Source organism: Vicugna pacos, unplaced genomic scaffold, assembly GCF_048564905.1.
Source record: "Vicugna pacos unplaced genomic scaffold, VicPac4 scaffold_20, whole genome shotgun sequence".
In the NCBI taxonomy this organism is placed as follows: domain Eukaryota; kingdom Metazoa; phylum Chordata; class Mammalia; order Artiodactyla; family Camelidae; genus Vicugna; species Vicugna pacos.
This window is the reverse complement of record NW_027328741.1, coordinates 43,308,550-43,336,460: the sequence shown is the minus strand read 5'-3', so window position 1 is coordinate 43,336,460 and position 27,911 is coordinate 43,308,550. Positions and strand designations below refer to the sequence as shown.

At 33.6% G+C, this 27,911-nt stretch overlaps 1 protein-coding gene across 1 annotated transcript; it reads right to left on the bottom strand.

The window, feature by feature from the left end:
* Positions 1-497: 497 nt before the first annotated feature.
* Positions 498-27,911, bottom strand: LOC140693679 (heat shock transcription factor, Y-linked-like). Its single transcript, XM_072957386.1, has 3 exons — positions 27,307-27,911; positions 26,411-26,833; positions 498-512 (listed from the first exon to the last, which is right to left on the bottom strand). The coding sequence occupies exons 1-3, from the start codon at positions 27,829-27,831 to the stop codon at positions 498-500; spliced, it is 963 nt and encodes a 320-aa protein (XP_072813487.1). The 5' UTR covers positions 27,832-27,911.

Here is a 27,911-nt window from a genome sequence, read left to right as displayed (position 1 = left end):
TGCAGCAAATTGGATATCCCCAAAACTCGTCATTCTAATTGATGTAAGCCAGAAAGAGAAAGAAAAATAAAACATGACATGACATATGTGGAACCTTAAAAAAAATTTAGATGAGAACACTATGATTTAATCTACAAAACTGAATCACACTCACAGATCTACTAAACAGTTTTATGATTACTGCGGAAAGGGGCTGTGGGAGGATATATTTGGGAGTTGTAGATTCATAAATTTTTTCCACTATATATAAAAATAGATTTTTTCAAAACTTCTCTTGTATGACACGGGACAGTGAATTAAATAACGTGAAGTAATGTTTAATAGGAACAAAAATATATGCATATACAGGGACAATGTGCTATACACCACAGATTGACACATTGTAAATGGCAGTACATCAATTATAAATAAATGAATAAATATGCAAATAAATAAATAATAACTAAATAAAAAATATTTAATAATAAATGAAATACAAAAATTCACACTACATAATTTTACACCTCACGGATCTAGGAGAAAACAGAAACAATAAAGACGAAAATTGAATGAATGAGAGTAAGGCAAATAACAACAGATACAATTGAAAAGATAAAAAAATATATACCTAAGTATGTTTATTTTTAACATAAACTGGACAAAAGTTTAAGTTGGCTAAGAAAATAAAGACTCAAATAAAATTAGAAATAAAAGAGAAGATATAACCTATGATGTTGTAGAGATGCAAAGCATCATAAGAAATTACCACAAGCCAAAGTTTTGAATGACATAGAACAAAAGATAAATTCCCAGAAACTTATGTCTTCCAATACCGAATCAAGAAAAATTAGAAAGATAATAGAGCAAAAGTGTGTTTGAGTAAGTCAATATCCAAACTTCGAAAACCAGAAAAAATTTACAAGACATCTTTACTGGTGAATTCTGTCATATATTTGAAGACAAATTTTCACCAATTCTTCCAAATATCTTCCAAGAATTTGAAGGAGGTGAAGGATTCCAAACAGGTTTTATAATGTGAGCTTTATTTGCTTAACAATGCTAGAAAGGACATTATATGCTAAATATAGATTATTATCCCTAAAGAAAATATGTGCCAAAATTCTCAACAAAACACAAGCGAAATGAATTCAACAACACATTTAATGTATCATAAACATGCATGAGTTAAGGTATTTATCCCTGGTTTAAGGATACTTCAAAACATTCAAATCGATAAAGGTGACATGCCACACTAATAGAATGAGTAAAAGAATTCACATAATCATCTCAATAGGTGCAGAAAGAGCATTGTATATAATGCAACATCCTTTTAAGATACTCCCAACAAATTAAATTAACCCTGTCAGTGGCACGATATCATTTACACACAAACACTGTGTGGAGAGAAGCGAAGCAGTTCTCTGTTTATTGATTCTTATAAGAAGCTTTATATAGGGCTTGCACAATGCCTCACTTATAATCAAAGTTATAACAATGTTAATAATCTTAAGCTATTTATGTTCCCATGCTCCTGCAGTAAGCGCAGGATGTTAAATGATCAAGGATTGTTTTAAAGTTCATCACGGAAATTCATTAAGTAGGCCACCTCTTATCCAGCAGGCTGTGCTTTTCTTAGTTTGTCCTCCTCTGAGGAACTTAACCAGCATAGGCTATCCAGCCATCCATACTCTATACAATGAGCAGGCCATTTCTTATCCAGCCTGGATATGTGACATTCCTCACAGCTTGTTTATGAGTTCAGCCCATGGGCTTATTCTCTAGAGCCTTCAGACAGGGGCCTACAAACCCAACATCCCTTGACAGAAAACTGGATGAAGAAAATTTGATGTATATATGCAATGGAATCAATACATTGCATTGCTATCAAGAGTGTCCAAGGTGTTCCTTTTTCTCCACAATCTCACCAATATCTATTTTTTTCTTTTTGATGAGAACATTCTGACAAATGTGAGGTCTTGTCTCATTTTTGATTTATGACTTTCCTAATAATTTATAACTCTGAACACATTTTCATGTGTCATATAGCCAACAGTATGTTTTCTAAAGAAAATTGATTCAGATCTATCTATTTATTTCCTATGGACATTTTTTTTTGATTGGATTGTTTGCTATTTTTTGTTGAAGTTTTGGGGTAAGAGTTTGCCATATATTTTGGATATTATATCCAAACACTTGATTGGAAATTATACTTGAAAATATTTTCTACCATTGTGTTGGTTGACTGTTCATTTTATTGATCATTTCTTCTGCAGTCTAAACGTGTTTAGTGTGACACAATCATATTTTGTTAGTTTTATTTCTGCTTCCCTTGCCAGAGGAGACATATGTAGAATCAAATTAAGTCCAATGTCAGAGTGTATTTCTTATGTTTTACCCTAGGATTTTTAATTTCAGGTTTATATTTTATATGCCCAGGAGTGGAATTGCTGTGTCATATGATAGGTCTATTTTTATTATTTAAAGAACTTCCATACGGTTTCCAAAGTGTTTTCACCAATTTTCATTCCCACCAACAGCGTTGGAGAGTCCCTTTTCTCCACAATCTCCCCAGTCTTTATTATTTGTAGACAATTGGATGACAGCCCTTCTCACTAGTGTAAGATAAAACATTATATAAATGTTGTCTTGCCTTTGTATAATGATTAGCAATGTGAGCACGTTTTTATGTTCCTGTTTGTTATTTGTGTGTCTTTTTTAGAGAATTGTCTTCTGCTCATTTTCTGGCTGAGTTGTTTGTAGATTTTTGAAATGGTGTTGTATGAACGATTTGTGTATATTAGAAATTAGCCTCTTGTTGATTGCATTGTTTCCTAATGTTTTCTCCCGTTTGGAAGTTCATCTTTTCATTTTGTTTATTTTGCTGTGTAGAAAGGTTAAGTTTACTTAGGACCTATTTGTTTATTTTAACTTTATTGTTTTCAGCTTGGGAGTGTGACATAAGAAAATTTTGCTGCAATGTTTGTTTTGTTTTGCCTGTGTTAGATTCCAGAAATTTTATTGTGTCATGTATTAGATTCAGATACTTAAAACATTTTGAATTTATTCTTGTACAATGTGAGGGATTGTTCTAATTTGATTGATTTACATGTAGCTGTCTAGCTTTCTCAACATCACATGCTGAAGACTGTCTTTTAGGCATTGTATATTTTTGTTTCCTTTGTCATAGATTAGTTGACCATAGTTGTGATGTTTTATTTCTGCCTCTGTGTTCTGTTGCAGTGATATAGATGTTTGTTTGTTTTCCAGTATTGTGCTGTTTTGATTACTGTATTTTTGTAATATAGTCTGAGATCTGGGAGGTTTATTGGTTATGCCTCCAACTTTGTTCTTTTTCCTCATTGTTTCTTTTGCAGTTCTGGTTCTTTTGCAGTTCCATACAAATCATAGGACTTTTTTTATTTCTGTGGAAAATATCATGTAGTATGATATGAATGAATTTATATCTGTAGACATATTTTGTAGTATGTACATTTTAGCAATATTAATTCCTCTAAACTAAGATCTTGAGATTTCTTTCCATTTCTTTGCTTCATCTTCAAATTTCTTTCTCAGTGTCCTATAGATTTCATTATCTTGGAATTTCCATAGGTTTTTCATTTTATGATCTGATTTCATATGGATTTTTTACATTATGGAATATTTGATTGTTAGTGTAAAGAAATGTGACAGTTTTTGTATATTAAACATGAATCATGCTACTATGCTAAATGTCTTTATTAGTTTTAGTTTTTCTGGTGTGGAGAATACTTAGGGATCTCTATAAAGATTATCATGTCATCTAAAATAATAACAGTTTAACTTCATTCAATCCAACTTGAATAACATTTTTCTTGTTTGATTGCTGTTGCTAGTTCTTCCCATACTGTGTTTAACAGAAATTTTGAGATTGGGCATCCTAGTTTTATTCCTTAATTTGGCTTTCATTTATTCACTTTTGCATATTATGTTGTCTGTATGTTTGTAAGTAATGACATTATTTATGTTGAGATATATTTCCTGAATCCTACTTTGGTAAGAGGTTTCTGTTGTTGTTGTTGTGTTGTTGCTGTTGTTGCTGTTTTAATGAATAAATGTTGAATTTTGTGAAATACTTTTTATGTGTTTATTGGGAGGACCATGCCATTTTCTCTATTCCTTTTGTTAATGTGGTGTATCAAACTGTTTGATTTGTGTATGTTGAACTTCTCTTGTGACCCTGCAATGAATCCAAGTTGATCATGGTGTATTATTCACTTTTTGGTATTGCTGGATTTCATTTGCTAATAATATTTTGTTGAATTTTTGCATCTAAATCTATCAAATTTATTGACTAGAAGTTCCCTTTGCCTGTAGTTTGTTTGTTGGCTTTGCTATCAGGGTGATGAAATCTTCATAGAATTAATTTGGGAGTTTCCCACATCTTAAATATTTTTGAATAGTTTGAAGAGTATAAGTTCTTCTTTGTATTTTTGTACAATTATCCACAGGATTTGTTTAAATCTGCACTTCTATTTAACGATTTTTTTAAATGCAGATTCTTTCTTCTAGTAAACAATTTGTTCAAATTATTTGTTTCTCCTTATCTCTGTCTCCTTATAGACATTTGTCTATTTCTTCTAAGTTGTCCAGTTTATGCTAATGTAAGTGTTGTCAAAATAATCCCTTTTTTGTATATCTGAGGTAACCATTGTTATTTCTCTTCTTTTTTTCTTACTTTATTCCTTTGCAGCATCTCTCTTTTCTTCATGATATACCTGGCTAGAGGTTTTTTGACAATGCTTATCTTAAAAAAAAAAATCTTTGGTTTTAATGTTCTTTTGCATAGTTTTCTTTTCCTCTCTAATGTATATTTACACCTGTAATATTTAGGATCATGTTTTTTAACTTTTTAAGTTTTCTTTATTGATTTACAGTCATTTTACAATGTTGTCTGCAATCCCAGCCTAGAGCACAGTTTTGCAGTTACAATGAAAGAAATATACATTTGTTGTACCATTTTTTCTATTATGGGCTTCCGCAAGAACTTTTATATATTTCCCTGTGCTATGCAGTACAATCCTGTTTATCTATTCTACAATTTATACCTCCCAGTTTATCTCTTCCCACCATCGGCCCCCTGGGCTAACAAAACCTTTTATTCTATGTCTGTGAGTCTATTTGTGTTTTGTATTTGTGCTTCTTTTGTTTTGTATTGCTTTGTTTTTAGATTCCACTGATGAGCCATCTCATATGGTATTTTTCTTTTTCTTTCACTTTCTGGCTTACTTCACTTAGACTGATTTTCTCCTGGACCAACCATGTTGCTGAAAATGGCGTTAAGTTTTCTCTTTATATGGCTGACCAGTATTCCATTGAATAAATATACCACCTCTTCTTTATCCAGTCAACATTTGACGGATATTTAGGCTGTTTCCATGTCTTGGCTATTGTAAATAGTGCTGAATATGAATATTGGGGTGCAGGTGTCATCCAGAAGTAGGGTTCCTTCATGATTTATGGCCAGGAGCTGGATTCCTTGGTCATATGGTAAGTCTATTCCTAGGCTTTTGAGGAATCTCCATCCTGTTTTCCACATTGGCTGCACCAAACTGCATTGCCACCAGCAGTGAAGGAAGGTACCCTTTTCTCCACAGCCTCTGCAGCATTTTTCATTTGTGGATTTTTGAATGATGGCCATTCTGACTGCTGTGAGGTGATACCTCATTGTAGTTTTGATTTGCATTTCTCTGATAATCAGTGATATTGAGCATTTTCTGATGTGCCTTTTTATCATTTGTATGTCTTCCTTGTAGAATTGCTTGTTTAGGTCTTCTGCCCAATTTTGCATTGGGTTATTTATTTTTTCTTCTTCAGTTGAATGAGCTGTTGTATACTCTGGAGATCAAGACTTTGACGGTTTCATATGCAAATTTTTTTCCCATTCCATAGGTTGTCTTTTTGTTTTACTTGCAGTTTCTTTACTGTGCAGAAGCTTGTAAGTTTCACTAGGTCTCATTTGCTTATTCAGGCTTTTATTTCTTCTACGAGAAAATTTTCGAGAATTATGTCAGATATGGTTTGCCTATATTTTAATCTTGGTTGTTTTTGTATTTTGCCTTATGTTTAAGTCTTTGATCCATTCTGAGTTTATTTTTGTGCATGGTGTTCTGGCTTCATTGGGAGTGTTCTAGCTTCATTGAATTATATGCTGCTGTCCAGTTCTCCAAACACCAGTTGCTGAAGAGACTATCTCTTTTCCATTGTAATTTCTTGCCTCCTTTGTCTAAGATTAATTGACCAAACATTTTCGGTTTCATTTCTGGGCTCTCTATTCTGTGCCATTGGCCTATATGTATGTTTAACTACCAATACAGTGCTGTCATGTTGACTGTAGCTCTATAGTATTATCTGAATCATTAGCGTTAAGAAATGCCACTGATATTTGAACCTTAATCTTGTAACCTGCTATCTTGCTGAATTCTTTGAGCAGCTGTAGTAAATTCATTCTGGATCTTGTAGAGTTTTCTATAAATAGTAACATATTATCTGCATATAGTTTGACATTTATCTCTTCCTTTCCAATTTGCATCTCTTTTACTTCTCTCCCTTATTTGATTGCTGTGGCTAGGACTTCCAAGACTATCTTGAGTAGGAGTCGTGTTAGTGTGCATCCTTTTACTGTCCCAGATTATAGTAGGAAGAATTTGACTTTCTCAACTTTGAGTACTATGCTGGCTGTACGTTTGGTATCTATAGCTTTCATGATGCTGAGATATAGTCCCTCTATGCCCACTTTGGTGTGTGTATGTATCATACGTGGGTGTTGAATTTTATCAAATGCTTTTCCTGCATCTATTGAGATGATCATGTGGTTTTGGTCCTTTCTCTTGTTGATGTGCTGTATTACATTGATTTGCTTAAGTAAACCACCTCTGTGTCTCTGGCATGATCTCCACTTGGTCATGATATATAATATTTTTTTCTGTGTTGTTGGGTTGTATTTGCTACTATTTTGGTGTGGATTTTGGTGTGTGTTTTCATCAGTGATATTGGCCTATAATCCTCTTTTTTGGTAGTTTCTTTGCCTGGTTGTGGTATCAGGGTGATTGTGGCTTTATAGAATGTCTTTGGGAGTATTCCTACATTTTCAATCTTCTGGAAGAATTTGAGAAGGACTGGTATGAGTTTTTCTTTTTTGTTTGGTAGAATTCCGCTGTGAATCCATCTGCTCCTGGACTGTTATTTGTAGGGAGGTTTTATATTGCTATTTTGATTTCATTTCTTGTGCTCTGTTTTTTCAAGTGGTCAGGTTCATCTTCATTCTGTCTTGGTGGACAGTATGTTTCCAGAAACTTGTCCATCTCTTCTAGGTTATAAAGTTTGATTCCATATACTCTTCATAATATTCTCATATGATAAACAGTATTTTTTTTGTTATAATTTCTCCATTCTCCAGTCTTATTTTGCTAATTTGTGCTCTCTCTCTGTTCTTCTTTTTAAGTTTGGCCAGAGGTTTGTCGATTTTACTTACTTTTTGGAAAAACCAGCTTTTGGATTTGTTGACTTTTTCCTATGGTCTTTTTAATCTATATTTTATTTATTTCCTCCCCAATATTGATGATTTCTTTCCTTGTGCTGCCTTTTAGGTTTTTGTTCTTCTTTTTCTAGTTCATTCTGCTGGTGGGTTCAATTGTTTATTTGTGGATGTTCTTCATTTTTGAGGAACGCCTGTATCACTACAAACTCCCCTCTCAGCACTGCTTTTACTGTGTCTCATAAATTTTGAATGGTTTCATTTTCATTTTCTTTTGTCTCAAGGTACTTTTTCATTTCAGCTTTGATATCTTCATTGACCCATTGGGTTTTAAATAACATATTGTTTAATCCCAATTTTTTCCTTTGTTCTCCTTTGTTTCTCTGCTGTTGATTTCTTACTTCATTGCATTGTGGTCAGTAAAGATGCTTGAGGTAATTTCTATCTTCTTAAAATTGCTGAGGTTTCTTTTGTGCCCAAGTACATCATGAATCCTGGAAAATGTTCCTCGTGCACTTGAAAAGAATGTATATCCTATTTTGGGGATTGCAATGCTCTGAAAATATCCACCAAGTCTAATATTTCTATTGTATTATTTAATTTTTCTGTTGCCTAATTTATTTTCTGTCTCGATGTTCTGTCCAGTGATGTTAATGCAGTGTTGAAATCTACAAATATGACTCCCCTTTTATATCTGTTGGTAATTATTTTATGTACTTAGGTGCTCCTGTATTTGGTGCATATGTATTAATGAGTGTGCTATCCTCATATTGTATCACTCCTTCAATCATTATAAAACGTCCTTCTTTTTCTTTCTTTATGGCCTTTGTTTTAAAGAATATTTTGTCTGAAATCAGTTCTGCAACATCTGCTTTTTGGCTTTCCAATTGTATGGAATACCCTTTTCCATCCTTTCACTCTCAATCTATATGTGTCCTTCTCTCTGAAGGGGGTCTATTCTACGCAGCATATTGAATGTTCTTGCTTTATTATCCAGCCTGCTACTCTGTGACTTTCGACTGGAGCATTTAGTCCATTAACATTTACAATAATTGATGATAGCCTTGTGTTTATTGCCAATTTGACCTTATATTTGCAGTTGATTTGGTATTTCCTCTTTGTTCCTTTCATCTTCCTTTTATGGTTTGGTAACTTTCCTTTGTTATGTCAAGAATTTTACTTAGTTTAGTGACTCCCTGATAAGTTTTTGTCTTCTTGTTACCCTTTTTTATAAGTCCATTAGGCCATTACTATAACTGCTTCTATTAAACTGATAGTAAGATGATCTCAAACCCATCCTACCGAGAACAAAAAATTTTAAAATAAAAGACCAAAAAAAAAATTTCTCTATTTTCCTGCCTCCCTCTCCGACTCTCAATGATTTGTATGCCTTGTTTTAAAATTTTTTGTTTATTTTATTTGTAATTCATGAATCATCACATTTCAAGTTGTGAGTTTCATATTTCTGTAGCATCCTGCTGCTTTTCTTTTTAAAGTAGACCTTTCAATAATTCTTTTAGCATGGGTCTAGTGTTGCTAAACTCTTTAAGCTTTTTCTTGTTGTGAAATCCTTTATTTCTATATTTACCAAATAGAATAGCATTGCTGGTCAAAGTATACTACTGTATATAATTTTTTTCATTCAGGACTGAATATATCTTGCCACTCCCTTCTGGGCTGTAGTATTTGTCTAGAGAAATCAGCTGGTAGCCTTATGGGGATTCCCTTGTAACTCATACTTTACTATTCTCTTGCTGTCCTTAGGATCATTTCTTTATCCTTGACTCTCGTCATCTTAATTAAATATATTGGTGTGGGTGTAATTGTGTTCTTCCTGTTTGGGACACCCTTAGCTTACTGTACTTGGATATCTGATTCCTTCTTTAAGTTTCGGAAGTTCTCATTCATGATTTCTACAAAAACGTTTGCAATCACCTTTGATCCTTATTCCCCTTCGAGGACTTGTATCATGCCAAGTTTGGAATGCTTTCTATTATCCCATGGGTCCCTTATGCTTTTTTCATTTGTTTCTTATTGTTTCTCTTGTAGCTCTTCTGATTGGGTGCTTTCTATTTTCCTGTCTTCTAAGTCACTAATTCATTCCTCTGCATTATCTAGTCAGATTTGCTACACCTTTAAATCATTCCTCATCTCAGTCAATGTATTTACTTATTCTACTCGGCTCTTCTTAATAGCTTCCATTTCATTTTTGACATATTTTGTATCTCTAAACACTATCTCTTTTATTTCCTTCAGTACTTTGATCACTTCATATTTGAAATCTTGATCTAGTTGGATATCAATGTCTATTTCACTGATCATTCTTTCAGGGGATTTCTCTTGTTCTTTTAATTAGGAATGGTGTCACTTCTTATTCAACTTTCTTCTACATCTCTGGCACTATGGTTTATGGAGTATCGGTTATCCACTCTGGTCCTAAAGGAGTTTATCTACCAAATGCCTTTGTAGTTATATAACTTAGAAAAGAGAAAAAAGAGAGCATGAGATAAAGAATTTTAAAGAAGGGAGAAATAAAGGTTTGAAGACATTGTATAATGAATAATAGAAAAGGAAGTTGAAGCAGTGTTTTGAAAAATAATAATAATTAAAATATTTTTAAAAATTTCAAAGGGATAAAAATGGGGGTCTATATAATTCAATAAGGAGTAAAAATTAATAGTGTAATAGAAAATGGTGCAGGTAAAACAGATTAATACAAGGGGGTGGTCAGTGTCCTCCTGGAGACTGTGTACATTTAATGTGAAGTCTCTTTATTCATCCTGATTTGGAAGCTCATCTTGCTGTTTCCAGAGGCCCTCCATTGGAGCCCTCATCTGTGCTGCTCCCAGGGCATGTCGGCAAGCTGATTGCTCCTACACCCAACAGTGGGTGTGATGAAGCTCTCTTTACTCTGGGATGGCTTGTCAATGTCTTGCCCGATGCTGCAGTCAGATGTTGCAGACTGACCAGGCAGGATTGGGCATCACGCCCTCACCCAGCACCATGGTCAGTGGCTATAACCCAGCCGAAAATTTGAGGAGCCACCCGCCCCCTCAGGTTGCCAATAACTCTGCTGCTCTGTGCCACTCTATGCTCTGCTTTGGGTTTGCACACCAGAAGTGGGCTCAGGGAAGACTGAGGGACAGCCCTGTCCCTGATCTGGGCCAAAATCCTACTCCTTGTTTGTCTTGTCAGACAAGATCTCTAAAGAACCAGACAGTAGAATCCTATATGCCTCAGGCTATAGACAAGTCTCTGGCCCTTAAGGTTGCTAATTCCTTAGGTGTAGATGCAGGTTTTGCCCCCGCTGCCACCTGGGTGTAAAGCACCAGTGGGTATGGTGGCTGCGTCTGAGCCCCTGCTCTATTCACCTAGAAACATTTATGGAATTTCAGAGATGGGGAATGCACCCTTCCACCCACAGGGCACGTCTGCCCTGTTGTTTTTTGGAGGGCCCAGGTGTTCTGCCCTGTGCACCCACAACAATGGCACACAGCCACCTATGTTCTCCAGGGCTGCCTCAGTGCAGCCGTCCCAATCTTCCACCCAGGTTGGGCAACATAGCCCTGCCCCAATCTTCCAGGCTGCATCTTCAGCTGGGTGTCCCAGGGATCCTCTGTGCCTGCTTAACTTAGTTCTGTCAGTCAACTTATACTATGTACATGTCCAAGTCTTGGAGGCTCCCCCTCCATCCTGCTGATCTCTCAGTTGGAGATGGGAGACACAGTAAATGAGCACCAGTCCTTCTTTGCTGCTCCCTCCCTGTGGGACCTGTCCCACTCTCTTTAGCATTTTCTTCTTTCTTCCTTTTCTCCTGCCTGATTATTCACATTTTTTCTATTGAAGAGGACAATGTTCTGTCAGAGTTTTGCAGGTTCTCTGGTTAGCTGACTGGGTCTGTGGATGTGAGTCTTGGTGCATTTGTGGGAAAGTTGACCTACGAGCATCTTTCTACTCCATCATCATTGCCTCCCCCCAAAAAAGCCTCACTGTATTGTGGGAGATAAACATAGTCTGGAAATAAATGGAAAAGATATTCCATGGAAATGAGAAGAAAGTGCAGATTGCAATACTCACCTCATAACAAACATTTTAAAATAGGGGCCAAAATAAAACAAATATGAACTTATATAAAGGAAAAGAGATCAATTAACCAATAAGATATTACACTCATTAAATTATATATGGACCCAAAACAGTAGATCCTAAATATAAAATGAAATTTTAGTAGACATGAAAGAATTAATTTATTATAAAACAATAATAGTAGATGAGTTTAACACCTCACTATTCTGATAGCCAGATCATCCAGAAAGAATATCTGTAAGGAAACAGAGGTCTTAATAGCATATTAGATCATTTGAAAGTAAGTGAGCAATTGGACACTGCATCAGAAAATCAGAACACATAAACTTTTCAAATGTGCACAGGTTATCTAAGGAATTAACCACATATTATGCCATGAAATGAGCCTCAGGGACTTTAAGCCAATATAGAATTCAGCAAGTATTTTTCCATACACAAAAGAATGATACTGTGCTTCAACTGTAGAAAGAATAGGAAAAGCACAAACATGAATTCAAACAACATCCTTTAAAAAAATAAAAAATTATCAATGATGAAATCAAGATGTTATGAAATTAAAGAGGTAATAAAATCATACCTGGAGACAAATTACAATGAAAACACAGCTTCATAAAATGTATGCGATGCAGCAAAGACAAGTCTAGATGGAAGATGAGAACAAATAAAGACTTCTACAAGGAAAAAGACAAACCTCATAGAAACGACCAAGCATACCACACAAAATAACAAGAAGCAAGAACAAACAAAACCCAAAGGCAGTAGAATGAGAAATCTTTAATGATTATGTTGAAAATAAACAATATAAAAGTTAAAAAATAAATTACATATCATAAAATGAACAGCTTTAAATTTTCTTAAAAATATAAACAAACAGAAAAGCATTTAGCCAGGCTTATCAAGAAATACAGAGACTGAATCCAAAAAAATAAGAAATGAAACAGTAGAAATAATATCTGATATTACAGAAATACAAAAAATGATTATGTAAGCACTATGAGCTGTTACATGACAACCAACTGGACGACTTAATAGAAAAGACAATTTTCTAGAAACATACAGCCTGCCAACACTGAATAAAAAGAAAACTGAGAACTTGAAAAGGGCAATCAGTATAAGTTAAATAAAATCAATAATTTTCAAAACACCCCTTGAACAAAATGCCTGGATGCCTTCACTAAAACCTCTTTCCCCCCAACTGTTTAAAAAAATGAAGGAGGAAGGAAAATTCCTAAAGTTATTCTATAAGGCCACCATTACCCTGATAACAAAACCAGTCAAAAACACTTAAAATAATGAAAATGAAAATCCAATATCCTTGATGAATATACATTCAAAAATCGTCGAAAAACATCAACAGATGAATCCAGCAATACTAAGAAATGATTATACACGATGATCAGTTGGATTCCTTTCCAGAGTCACAAGGATAGTTCAACATACACAAGTCAAACATCGTGACACATATCTAATAAAGGAAGGACAAAATTCACAAGACAATGTCAATACACAAAGAAAAAGCATTTGACAAAATTCAACATACATTCATCATCAGAACTCTCATGAAAGTGAGTACAATGGGAACATCTCTCAACATAATAAAGGCCATTTATAACAATTTATAATACACAGGGGAAAGGCTGAAAGCCTTCTGGTTCAATTCGGGAACAAGAAAAGGATTCCTACTCTCAGCACTTGTGTTTAATAGTAATAGAAGAAAGAAAAAGGAAAAGAAAAAGAAATAAAAGAAATGCCAAATGGAAAGGAAGAGTCAAAATTCACACCAGTACTGATGGCATAACAATCTACATAAAGAGTCCTAAGGGCTCCACACTGACTATTATGAACAATAAATAATTTCATCAAGGGAGCAGGGTACAAGATTAATGTAAAGAAGTCTCTTGCACTTCTACACGTTAATCATGAGATACCATAAAATGGATGTTGAAAGCAATAATATTTAAAACCCCATAACCCCGAATATCTTGGAATAAATGTAACCACATATATGAAAGATATAAACACTGAAAATAATAAAACATTGACAAAGAAATTAAAAATGATTCAAAGAATTGGAAAGATGTCTTGTGCTCTTGGATTGAAAGAGTTAATATTGTCAACATGGCCGTAATACACAAAGAAACCTACAGATTTATTGCAATTCCTGTTACGAAGCTGTAGTATTCTCCACAGAACAAGAAAATAAATAACTCTAAGTTTATATGAAACCATAAAAATTGTCAAAATGACTTTGAGAAAAAACAACAAATCTAGAGGTATAACCCTCCCAGAAACCTTACTATACTACAAATCTAAAGTAATAAAAACAACATGGCATTGGCCGAGATATAATCAATAAAAACAGATAGAGAGCCTAGAAAAATTCCACACACCTCTGAGAAATGAATCTATGATAAAAGAGGCAAGAGTACACAATGGATAAAAGACAGTCTCGTCAATGGATGGTGTTTTGGAAGCTGGACATCTACATGTAAAACAGTGAAATGACAGCATTCTTTGACATCATATACATAAATAAACTCCAAGTATACTAAGGACCTAAATGTAAGACCTGATACTATAAAACAGCTAGAAGGGAATATTGGTGATACTCTATTGGATATATATCAAAGGAATATTTTCTTATTTCAGTCTCCTAAGGCAAAAGAAACAAAAGCATAAATCAGTAAGTGGGACCTAAACAAACTTGAAAATTTCTGCACAGCTTAGGACACAATAAATGAAATAAAAACACTGCCTGTGTAATTGGAGAACATATTTGCAAACAATGCAAGTGACCAGGGGTTAATAGATGTAGGTTAATAGATGTAACATGGATTTAGTTTACACAACGTAAGGTAAAAAACAAAAAACAATCAAAAACAAGAGAAGAATACCTGAGTTAATATTTTTCAAATGGAAACTTACAGATGAGTAACAGGCAAGTGACAAAATTGCCCAACATTACTAATTATTAGATAATTGCAAATCAAAACCACAATGAGGTATCACTTAAAACTGGTCAAATGGCTATTATCAAAAAGTCTACAAATAGAAAATGTTGGAAACGATGTGGAGGTAACAAATCTCTTGTATTCTCTTGGTAGGAATGTAAATTGTTGGAACTTGTATGGAAAACAGTATTCAGATTTGTTTAAAAACTAAAAAGTTAACTATCATAAGACCCAGTAATAACTCTCCTAAAAGAAATCTGGGGAAAAAACCTAAATTGAGAAGAAACAATGTTTACAACAGCACTGTTTATAATATGCAAATCAGGGAAGCAATCCAAGTGTCCAGAGTAGACTATGGACTTAAGAATATATGATGTTTCTATAAATATACAATGGAATATTACTCAGCCATAAAAAAGTATAACACATTGCTATTTCAGCATCATGGATGGACCTCCTAAATATTGTGCTTAGTAAAGTAACTTAGACAAAGACAAAAGTATATAATATAATTTATATGTGGAATCTAAATTATAACAAATATCTATATACATCTATCTATAGCTATCTATTGATAGGTGACAGGTAAATAGATAGATAGGAGGATAATACTTGATAGATTGCTACATAGATAGATAGATAGATAGATAGATAGATAGATAGATAGATAGATAGAAAGATAGATAGATATTGACATGATGGAATTGTAAAGGGTTTAGATAGACAAGACTTAAGAGACTCAAAGATATGGGAAAAAGTTTATGTTTACCAAAGAGAAGGGAAAGAGATTTTAATGGTAGAACATTGACAGATAGAAAATAGTATACATAAAGGAGATTAGCAACATTGATAGTCTGTATAGATCATGGAATTATACACAATAGCTTAAAATAATTGTGTGTTACAATCATTGTAATAATTCATAATGCATTATAGTCTACAAAGTGGTTATAATAACTATGCTGTACATCTGAAACTACACAATATAGTAAATCTACTCTACTTCAAATAAAAATAAAACAGCTCAGGTATAATTTAGTCCTTTTTCCGCTGATAGCAGCTACCTTTATTATTGTTTTATTTTTATTCTTTACCTTTGATGGTTACTGACTCAAATTATTTCTTTTACTGTTGTAAACACTTTACCAGTTGGAGGTATCTATATTTATTGTCCCTGATTTCGTATTTTTCCCCCTTTAAACCAAATAGCATAGTAGCATTTAAAAACACACCCAAAGAAACTGTTGAAACTTTCTCGGGGTATCTCCTTAGATTTTTGGGCAATGTTTTGCATATATTTGCCATTTTATATTTCTTTGAAGATTTCTATTCTACACCTCTTATTAGGTGTATCGGTTTTGTTTTTTTATCACATTCAGGTTATGTTTGTCTGGTAAATTCTTTATTTTCACTTTATAAATAAGTGATAACTGTTTAAGTATTATTGGGTGAGTTAGTTCTTATTTCAGTTGTTTGAAAATGTAATTTTATTTACCCTTGGCCTATGTTTTCTGCTCAGAAATCTTCTCATAGCTTAATGGGGGATACTTTGTAGATTTTCATAACTTTTTTTGGCTGCCTTTACAATATTTTCTCTGTCATTGACTTGCCATTTTGCATATGATTTATCTTGAAGGAGGTCCCTTTGTCTTAATGTTATTCATGTTTTGTTGTCTCACGGACTTGAATATCAGTTCCTTACACAGGTTCAGGAAGTTATCAACTATTACTTCTTTATATACACCATCAGCTGCCTTCTAATTTTCTTCTCCCTCCAGGATTCCACTCTAATGTGCACTTCCTGAGGAAGTCTGATGGCTACTTTTGAATATCCTCACTTTTTAATATCTTGTATCTCTGCACTCTCATATCATTTCTAGTTTTGCATTGGTGAGATTGCTAATCTCTCTTCCACAAAGACAGTCTACTTCCAACGCTTTCTGTTGCATTCTTCACTTCATTTATTAAGTTCTCCTGGCCCTCAAACAATGTTTGGCTATTTTATAGTTTCATTTTCTTTGGTAATGTATTTCTTATCATCATTTAATTTATTCTTGAGCTCACTAAACTACATTCTTAGTATTGTTTTTTGTATTGAGTTTCTGAATGACACCTATTTGGATTCTCTATTAGTTATATGGCAATATACCATGACTTAAGTTTGTTTGCTGCATGGTTCACATTGTGTGTGTGTGTCTGTGCGCAGGTGCATGTGCATGTGTCTGTGTCTGTGTGGGTGTATGTGTCTGTGTATCTGTTTGTGTGCGTGCCCTATAATGTAACTGTGATTGGTCATGGTCTTGTAAATGATTTCTCTGATGACACTTAATAACAGATTGGGAGTTGGAGTCCTTGCTTTTGTTTTCTGGTAGTTTGCAATATTGCACAATTTTTGGTTTTACTTTTCTGAGCTACCTCTGATAATATTTCAAAATGGCACTTTCCAGTCGCTACTGTCTGGATAACAGATGTGCTTTCACTGTCACTTCTTAGACTTCTCTGGTAATTAATGCCACTGTTGTCACTGGGACAGTGACAACATATCTCAAGGGATATGATATCCCTTGAGACTCAGTGTACACATTGGGGAAAGGTGTAAAGACAGGTGGGTATTTGGAAGCAGGCAAGGGCCTTTGTATTGTCCAGTGTTGCAAGGTATCTTGTCTCCACCACTGTGAAAGGGGAGTAGGGATATTGTCATGAATGTCTGAGTGTCTGAAGGATGGAATTTCTGTCTCTATTGTTGCTCACTCCTAGTTACATGTGACCATGAGTATTAGTGCATTGGGGGCTGAAGCTGTGTGAACCACTGAGACCCTGTTTCTACTGGGTTCTCTGAACGTGTGGACTCAGATATCCTATTCAGCAGGCCTTGGTTGCAGACACCAAATCTGCTCTTCCCTCACTTCTGCCACCTTTGCGTGTTTTATTCCACCAAACTTCACCTGTTCACTTGAGTTCTGAAGTATTGTTTTGTGTTGTAGTTATTTTTGTTGAGATGTGAACGTTTTACTGACTGTAGATATAAGGGGAGAGACAAAAATAGTTTAAACTTATGTCACTTTTAAAGGTATATACTTTTTCAATTAAAAGCTTAAATTCTACATAGGACATTGTGAAAGCTGTAAAGAAAGTGAACAAATCATCTCCCCTAAAATCATAGTACTACAAAATATTTCGATATTCCTGGGTTCTTTTTTTCAATGTTTTTCCCACCTACATGCATATTTTACTATAATATATCCTTATAATCTCTTTAAAATCAATTAAATTATTAAAATATTTCTCTGCACTGTAAATATAGCACTGTTGGTTCTCTAATTTATTACTAGTAGCTTTCACATTTCTACCTTCTCCATCCTTCTTCCCTGTCCACACAGGAAAACACTACTTGGTACAGTACACATATATATGTGATTCTGTTCCTTTTTTTTATGATTATTTCTCTTATATCTTTATTTTCCTCATTTAAGTGACAACATAGAGTGTTTTCCTCTGTATGATTTATTTTCTTGTGTGCAGCACTCTCTGGGTCCAGTCACATTGTTCCAAATAGCAGAAGTTTATTTTTTAATATGACAATGACTAAGTATTTATTCTTTTATCTATATCTCACATCTACTTCAGCCAAACATCTGCTGATGGGCAGTTGAATTGTGCATCTATCCTTGGCTATTATAAATGTTAATGTTTAAAACATTTGGGGTAATATATCCTTTAATGTGAATGTTTTCATTTTTTTGAGATTTATAACAATAACTGGAATTGCTGTAACATATACTGCTTGTATTTATAGTTTTCTGAGCACTGACCACACTATTATAATAGTGGATGCATCAATTTATATTTCCACAAACAGTGTACCTGGGTTCCCTTTTATCGACATTCTTATTAATTTTTGTCAATGGAAGACTTTTTTAAATAGCCATTTTGGTTGCTGTGAGTTTATATTTCATTCTGGTTTTGATTTATGATTTCCTAATGAATAGCAAAGTTATGTTTCTTCATACGTGCAAGAAAATCATTCACATGTCAGTTTTTGAAAAGTTTCAATGAAGATCTTTCTACTGTTTTTAAGTTTGGGCCTTTGTTTTTTAACTATTGAGTCTAATATGCTATATATATATTATGTAGATTAATATCTTGTTGGTTTCATTGTCTGAAACTCTTCCTTCTATCTGTGTGTTGTCATAATTCTTGCTGAACGTTTCCTTTGCTATGCAAAAGATTTTACACTTCACACTTATACAAGAAGTGGAATCCCTGTATCACATAATACATCTATTATTTCCTCAGTAAAATTAAAAACTGTTATTGTTTGTTTTCCTTATTTTTTTCACTAAGGAGATAGATCAAAAGTAAATATTGATATGATTTATCTCAAAGGCGGTTCTGCTCCTGTTGGTCAGAAATTGTATATTTTCAGGTTTTACATGTAGGAAATTAATCAATTTTTATCTTATTATGTATAATATGGAAGGAAGTGCTCTTACATCTTCATTTTACTTGTACTGTCCAGTGATCCCAGAACTACTTGTTGAAGAGACTGCCTTTTTCCATTGTATACTCTTGCCTCCTTCATTGTAGACTAACTGACCATATGAGTGTGGGTTTATTTTAGGACTTTTTATTTTGTTCCATTAATCTATGTGAATCTTTTAGTGATATATTTTGATGTTTTGGTTACTCTAACTTTGAAGTATATTCTTAAGTCAGGGAGGATAATACCCACAGCTTTGTTCATTTACTGAAGATAATTTTAGAAAATTTGGGTCTTTCACAATTTTGTATAAATTTTATTATATTTCTCCTTGTTTTGTGAAGAAACACATTGATTCTGTGAGAATAGAAATTTTCTAAAAGGAAAAACCTGAGAAAAATTTTAAAGTGTGGTGGATAAATCATAGAATATTAAACAACCAATGGATTGTTGCATAAATCAAAGTAAAAATACATAAAGAATTATGATAAGAAAAACAAAGTCCATGGGGGTATAGCAAAAGCAGTATTAATAGGGATGCTTATAGCAAAATAATCCCACTTATACAAATAAGAAACATCTCTCTTTTATAACATAATCTTATATACAAAAGAAGAAGAAAAATAATAAACAAACGATAGTATGTGGAAAGACAACTGAAAGGTCAGAACATAAATAAATAAAATAAAGATTAATAATAGAAACATCTAGTCAAACTACATAATGGCTTTTGAAAGATAAATATAGCTGATAAACTTTAACGAGACTCATGAGCAAAAAAGTGAGTACAGATAAAAAAGCTCCAAAATAAATGAGAAGTTACAGCTTATAAAAAATAACACAAATCATCATAAAATTATACAACAAAACATATGCCATTAAAAATGTCCCTAGAAGAAGTGGACAATTACTTAGAAAGACCTAATCTCCAGGATGGAATGAGTAATAGAAAATGTTAACAGATTATCACTAATGGAATTGAATAAGTAATTAAACAAAATCTCCCAAGATACAAAATTCCAGGCCTAGACAGCCTCACAGGTGAATTCTGCCAAACATTTAGAGAAGAGCTATCACCTATTCTTCTCAGAGAATTCCAATAATTTGCAGAGGAAGGAAGGCTTCCTACCCCACATTTCTATATCACACTACTACTAAAACAGGAACAAATATCTCATAAAATTACAGGTTAAATACTACCGATAAGCATAGATGCAAAAATCATCAATAAATTGTTAGCAAAGAAAACAAAATATTAAAAGGATTATACAGTATGATTAAGTCCCTTTTATGCAAGGGATGCAAAATTGATTCAATACCCAGAAATTAATCAATATGATACACCAAACTAACAAACTGAAAAATAAAAATTATATGGTCACCTCAAAAGTGTCATAAAATGTTTTGACAAATTCATTATCTATTTATGATTAAATTTCTCCTCAAATTGGGCATGAGGAAACATACCTCAAAACAGTAAAGTCATATATGACAAGAACTCAGCTAACATGACACTCACTGATTAAAAGCTGAAAGCATCTCCTGTAAGAGAAGGAAGAAGAAAAATAATGCTCACTCTTACCACTGTTATTCAATATAGTATTGGAAATTCTAGCCATATCTATCCATAATACAAGTAAATAAATTATAGTTATTTCAAAAAAAGGAGTAAAATTATCTGTTTGCAGATGAAATACGTTAAACAGAAATCATAAAGAAGACGCCATAAGACTACTAGGGCTTATGAATGCGTCTGGTAAAATTTCAGAATGTAAAATTAACATACAGAAATCTTGCATTTCTACACACTAACAACAAACTAACAGATAGAGGAAGTGAGGTAACTGTCTCACTTACAGTTGCATTAAAGAAAATCAAGAAATGTATCCATCCAAGGAGTTAAATATCCTGTAATAAGAAAACTATAAATATTTGTAACAGAAATTGAAGATAATGCAAATAGATGAATGGATATACTGTGTTCATATATTAGGAAAAAATATTGTTTAAATGACAGTACTAGCCAAGAAAATACACAAATTAAATTCAGTGCCTATCAAAATACAAAGTGCATTTTCAGACACTTACAAAAAAGAATTCTTAAATTTTCATGTAAACACAAAAGAGTTGAAATCACTAAAAAAGAAAAGAAAAGAAAAGAAAACAAACAAACTAAAAACACAAACAAGTTTGACAAAAACAAATAGAAAGTATCACTGTGCCTGATTTTAAACTCTAATACAAAGCTACAGTAATGAATATGGTAGTGGCACAGAACAAACAGAATAATGGAACACAACATAATGCCTAAAAATGAAATCAGACAGTTATGCTCCTTTAGCCCATTACAAATAAATTAATATACAGTGGTGGAAAGGTAATCAACAGGCACATGAAATTGGTCAACATCACTAATCATCAGAAAAATACAAGTCCAAAACACAATTAGATTTTATGTCAGTCCTGTCAGAATGAATATGATCAAAACTATTACAAATATAAATGTTGGTGAGGATGTAAGAAAAAGAACCCTGATGCGCTGATTGAATGAATGTAAATTTGTGCTGCCACTGTGGAAAACAGTATGGAGTTTTATATAAAATTAAAAATGAAATGTGATCCAACATTTCTATATCTGGATACTTATTCCAATAAAATAAAAACACTAAGCAGAAAAGATAAATTCAACCATATACTCACTGCGGCATTATTTACAATAGCCAGGATATAGAAGCAAATTAATTGCTCATCAATATATGATGGACAAAGAAAATGTCTGTTTATAGTATATATATCTAACCATCTATTAACTGAAGATTTATCTATATTTGAATATATATATGCATACACACTATATATATATTATGCACACTATATATATATATATGTATGCACACACACACATAAAATTTCAATGGGTTATTACTCAGCTCTAAAAAGTATAAGTTCTTGTCATTTGCAAAAAATGGGTAGACCAAGAGGGTAATATGCTAAGTGAAATTAGTCACACAGATAATGACAAATGCTAAATTATTTTTCTCATATTTTGATTTTAAAACAAATTAACATAACAAAACAGAAAAGGAGTAATATACATAGAAAGATACAGGTTGTTTAAAAGAAGGAGGGAAATGTAGTGAAGAAAAAGAAATAGTTCAGAAAAATTAAGAGAGAATATTTTCCAGTTGCAATTTAAATGAGTCAGGAACAAGAAATGTACTGTATGGGGAATAGTCAATAACTATGAAATATCTTTAAATAGCAACATATCATAAATAAATTTATTCTTGTTATCAGTTTGAAATGTATTAAAATTTGCAAACATTATGTAATGTAAGAGAAACTAACACAGTGTTATACATTAAAGCACACTTCAAAAACAAACAAATATACTTATAGAAAAAAACAGATTTGTAGTTAACAGAGGCAGGGGTTGGGAAAGAAGAATTAGATTAAACACTCGAAAGATACAAACTTCCAGCCGTTAAAAAACGTGTTCTAGGGATGCTACATTTTAACATGATAAATACAATTAATACTGCTTTTTGTTATATATGAATGTTGTTAAGAGGGTAGACGCTAAGATTTCTCAACACAACTAAAAACAAATTGTATTTCTTTAATATTATATCTAAATGAGATAATGAATTCTCCGTAAAATTGCTATATTTACTTCATGATACATGTGACTCAAATATCTACCCTTTGCACCTAAACTTACACAATGTCTTATGTCAATTATCTCTCAATAAAAGCAGAAGGAAAAATGGAAAAACAATGATCATTGTTTCCCATGACATTTCTCATTACTGTTTTTGAAGCAAGTAATCGTGAGTCATGATAGAGTTATCCTAGATAAAGATGCAAATATATAAGTGATTCTAATAAATTATCCATAAAGATACTAATATAACTAGTGTTTTACCATGCCTTAAACTTTCTTCATGATAACAGACCGCTGATTTTGTAGGCATCAAAATTTCACTCTGTGAATTCATCTGAGATTAGGGAATGGATAAAAAATGTAACCAAGGCTGCTTTTCTTTGAGTGTTAATATTCACTGTCTCAGACCAAAGGTCTCATCTCCCCAACAGCATCAGTAAGTAAGGAACATGCTAGGTTGCAAAAAATCTCAGCATGGTAAAACCTCAGAACTCCTACAGTTCTTAACTGTTTTGCAATTGGAATGCAATAATGACAAAGACTTGATTTTGGAAAACAATATGGTGTTTTCCCATGGTTGCATTAAGGGACGTGAGGATAATCCCTGAGATCCACAGGAATTATCCTCGCTCAAGTGCTGGCAAAGAACTATAAAGTTTCTGCATTATTAGGACTGAGGACTGCTTTCAAAATAATGACTATGCTCACTGTATTCCAGGTAGTCCAACGAAATAAAGGTTATTGCTATTTGTAGTTGAACGGGAATACATCAGCAGTTCAGTCTCTATAAATTAGTCAATGGGTGTTCAAAGCCAAAATATGTTGTGTCAACAATGAGAATTAAAAGAGAAAAAAACTTGGACATAAGCTTAAATTAAAAAGGAGACACAATCCTGTGCTGGGCTCTGGGGATTGGAGACTGTATATGCCTCAGTCCAATTCAAGGGTTCAGTGGCTTGACCCTAGCATCACCTCGGGATTCAATGAAAAGATAACAATTAGCATACTGGGAGAAATATAATATTCCTCTCCCTGATCGGAAGAAAATCTGGTGGCTCAATGAAACTCTTAATTCACAGAGATCCTGCCAGATGCAGAATAATAATTCACTGATGACTCAACTAAGACAAACTTCGTTACTGCTTAAAAATGCATCTTCACACACACACACGCAGTGGAAGACAGATTTGTTGTATTTAGTGGGAAGAATTCAGTGGACAAAGCTCAGAGAATAGTTTTCAAAGCACCAGGCAACTTTTGTTCATTTGCCAATATTCTAGTTTTCCCAGGTAGAAAACTAGAGATGGAGAAACAAACGATATAATTCTTTAGGATTTCTAATTTTGAAATTAAAGTGTAGCTTTTGACTTATCACTATAGAGTCTTGTTATGATGATTATGGTAAGACCCACTGTCTGATAAGGGAGCTGGAAACTAGCTGCTGAACCAGCCCTTCTGAACCCCAGAATGATAATGTAAGCTACAACATAGCCACCATCAGAGTTGAGCTGACAAACTTGAACGGTTGATGTTTCTGTTATAGGAACAATCACTGCTGTCCAGACATAGATCTTCTGTTGCAAGTGGGCTCTTTCCTTCTCTCGGTAAAAGTCATATTGGTGGGAAGTTGCTAGAGCTTACCCTGGCCCGTTTGCCCATTCTCCAGATTATCAAAGGCTTTCTTCACAAATGGTGACACATTTTCTGGACTCAACTTTGCCTTTCCAGTCTTATCAGATGACACTGGCTGCATCATTGTGAGCAGAAGCCTTAGGCTCCCTGAACTTGCCTACAATTTTTTCCAGAATTTCAGCTCATTTCACATTCTGAAATTGCTTCACCATTTATTTTAAATTAATGGGAAAGAGTCAAAGTCTTCCATTAATATTATATATTTCCTAATATCTGCAGAAATTTGGTATTCTTGCAGTTAGACAAATATTTAATTCTACCACCCTCACCTCTTTTTTGTCCACACAGTTCAGATTGCAATTCAGTTACTGAATACGACCACCCCAACCAAGGGGCTAGTACCTCGCAGATACTTCCTGTGTGAAGGTTAGCAAGGGCACAAGTTATGTGGGGTGAATAAACCTACACTAAATGTTTGCAATGGCATTGTCAATTGTGGATAAAGCTCTGATTCTAAGAAGTCAATTAATTAGAAATAAGTATAGTTATTGGTATGGGGAAGAGAATCAGCTATATTGGGGTGGGTGGGTGATGAAGAGACAGGAAAAAATCCAGCAAATGAGAATGGAATGCTTTAGGTCTCTGGAGGCATGAATTAAGAAGAAAATAATACTTTGTCTCCTGTACCTATCTCCAATTACAGTCTTGAGTGACTAGCCTTGGGCTACGAAAAGAGCTAGTTTGTGGTGAAGAATAAAGACCATAATGAAACTGTTTGTAAACCATGAAAGTTTTGTTGTTTCAAGAAAGTAGATTTTGCTTAAAGTTAACATGTATTTTTCATTCACTAAATACTAAAATGCATCCTGTGGCATGAGCTGTGCTTACTGTGCTGGTATCCAAGTTAGACAAGGAAAGGGGGATAGACAGAAAATATCTAGAGGAGGTGATTTCTGTACTGAGACTGGGGAAATCTAAATAGGTAAAAGGAGGACATTCTAAGTCTAAGGATAAGCTGGAGCAATAGTTGTGAGTTTGGATTTAATATGGTTGATAAGCATTTGCCTGGATGTATCTCCAGAAACAGTGAAACATAAAGATATGCCAAATTAGTCAGATGCCAGATCGATAATGAAATGACTAAACCAAGATGAGTTTGTGGGCTTAGATTTGGAAAAGTATTAAGTGCAACCCTGAAGATGTAAGCTTGTGTTTGGCTGGAACATAAAAGTAACTTAAAATATTCACTCTAAAAATATAGTGCAGACTCTTGAGTGGAGAAAAATAAAGCAACATTTGGAATGCTTAGAAAACAGCACAAGGAAGACCATAGATAAAAATCCTTGTTAAATTTTACCACATGCTGAATGTACCATCTGAGACTATATCATGTGACTTTTATTATACCAGAGATGACATAATAAAGACCATGATCCCTGGGCCGGTTCCTGCATTTTCATCCTGTTCCAACATATCCTAACTTAACACAATTAATACTTTTCAGGATGAACCAGAAACCACTAAGTACTTTTCCCTCTCTCCATGTTTTAGTCTTTTTCCAAATTCTTCCATTTTCTCTTCTTCCTCACAGAAATTATTTAAATTTACACTCATGTTGTTCCATCAAATGATCATATCAAACAAATATCTCTTTTTTCTTTAAATGGTAACTTAGTATCACTTTTAACTCATCTCTATTTAAAAAAATAAGGATAATAAAGTACAATTCTATGTTTATTGTTCAAATAAGAAAATTGCAGATATTTGTCAAAATTTACAAACATCAATTTTAATCTTTGTTATCATGCATAACCTGGTAGTCCTCTGGTAGTTCAGTTGTAATTAGGATGACGTTCATAAACTGAAGATGTCTGATGAGTTGGCCTTGAAATAGAAGTAGCTGATGTATCAGCTATCACTGGCACTGGAAACCGTGGGTTACTCACAGGTTGAAGTTTACAAAAACGACCTTCATTGGCAGATATGTTGTGATATCTATTTGGAAAATAAGAAGGCTCCACCATCAGTCCAAAATAATTGCTCTGTAAGGGGGACAAAATGCTGTATTGAGAAGTAGAAGTTGTAGTTGTAATGAAAGAGTTCACAACACGGCCATTTGCTTCAGTGTAGCTGCTTTGAGAGTGCCCGTGGACAGTGGTCAACTGATTTAAAATAGCTAGTTGTTCCACTGCAATATTTTCTGGTGGTCTAACTGACGTTGATGATGGAGGAGAAAAATCACCTCTGAGCGGGGTAGTTTTATCACAAATTATGTGGCCAATAGAGGGCTTTCTTATTAGAGGCATGTTTAAATCTGCAGAAGGTAAAAATGCACTTTCTCCACTAGTGTCAGCCACAAAATCAGAATTATTTTTACCAACATTACTTCCTCCTTTAAAGTGCTTCTTGTTGAAATCTCGAGCCAATAAAGACACCAGAGAGGCATTTTTAATCCCAACTCTTCTTTTTATTCTCACTAAAAGCTGAGGACAGCCTCGTTTAAAATTTGGATTATGGTAGAACTGCAGCTACAACCAAAGGAGAAAGGTTTTAGTAATAATTTAAACCAAAATACATAACTACAATAAGCCTTAAGTTTAAAACCTCAGATTTCATGTTTAGTATGCAAAGATAATATCATCAAAATATGAACATTGCTGACGATATTTGGAAGTTCCTTATTTGGAAAATACACATGTAAATAGTATAGTCATCAAATTAAAGAATTTAGTGTTTGCAGTAACGGTGAATGCCACTTTTGAAAAGCAGCTTTCATACCTTCACTTAGATTTCTGATAAGATTCATAGCTGCTAGCAAACTTTCTCATAGTCTTGAAGAGTTAAGTCACTGTCCTCATTTTTAGAAAAAATAAAGAATTTTAGCATTTGTAGTTTTATACTATTTTCAAAATCTAGCTTTACATTTATATTACCATAGATTGATGTACAAAATAAAATTTTATACATAAGTTACCAAGTCATAACTAAAATTTGTGTATACCTTGCTTAAAACAGAGGCTTCTCTTTCTTCTGCCAGAAAGTCAACTAGACAAGCAGATCTTTGAAATTTCTGCCGCACTTTACTAAACCCATAAAGGTTAAGCTGTCTAACTAAACTTTTCATACTTCCAGTTTCAAATATTCTGAAAGGGGCCTTTCTTTCCAAAACTTCCTTCTTAAAGACATCTTCATCAATAACTATGGAAGTTCCATTATCATCCCACCAGATGGATTTAAATTGGTCACTCCCAGCCATTTTCCAGAGTTTTCTTGGAAATGTCAGAGAACGAAAATCATTATCTTCATCTGGTTCCAAGACACAATGTGTGTAACATGGTCTTTTTATCAAGGATTTTTCAGACAAAGTCTGAAAAGCATTTTCTTCAATCATACACCTCAAGTCCAAGTCCCCAGAGAATGTTTGATCACACGATAGAGATCTACCGGGGTTTCCTGAATCAGTTGGTCCATCTTTAGGAGGCACATCTTGAATTTCTGAAGAAATATGTGCCATCTCAAATAACATTTCCTACAGCTACTTTTCTAATCTGCATGATTTTGAGCAGTGCAGCTTCAAATGCTGCTTAAGCAGGCCTGCACAGTTAA

What these genes read in the sequence shown, in the direction of transcription:
- LOC140693679 (XM_072957386.1), bottom strand. Translation starts at nt 27,831, where the DNA reads ATGTTATTTGAGATGGCACATATTTCTTCAGAAATTCAAGATGTGCCT. An exon ending in AAGCCTCTGTTTTAAGCAAG is followed by an intron (nt 26,834 to 27,306) that starts GTATACACAAAT and finishes CTTTGGTTGTAG; the next exon opens with CTGCAGTTCTACCATAATCC.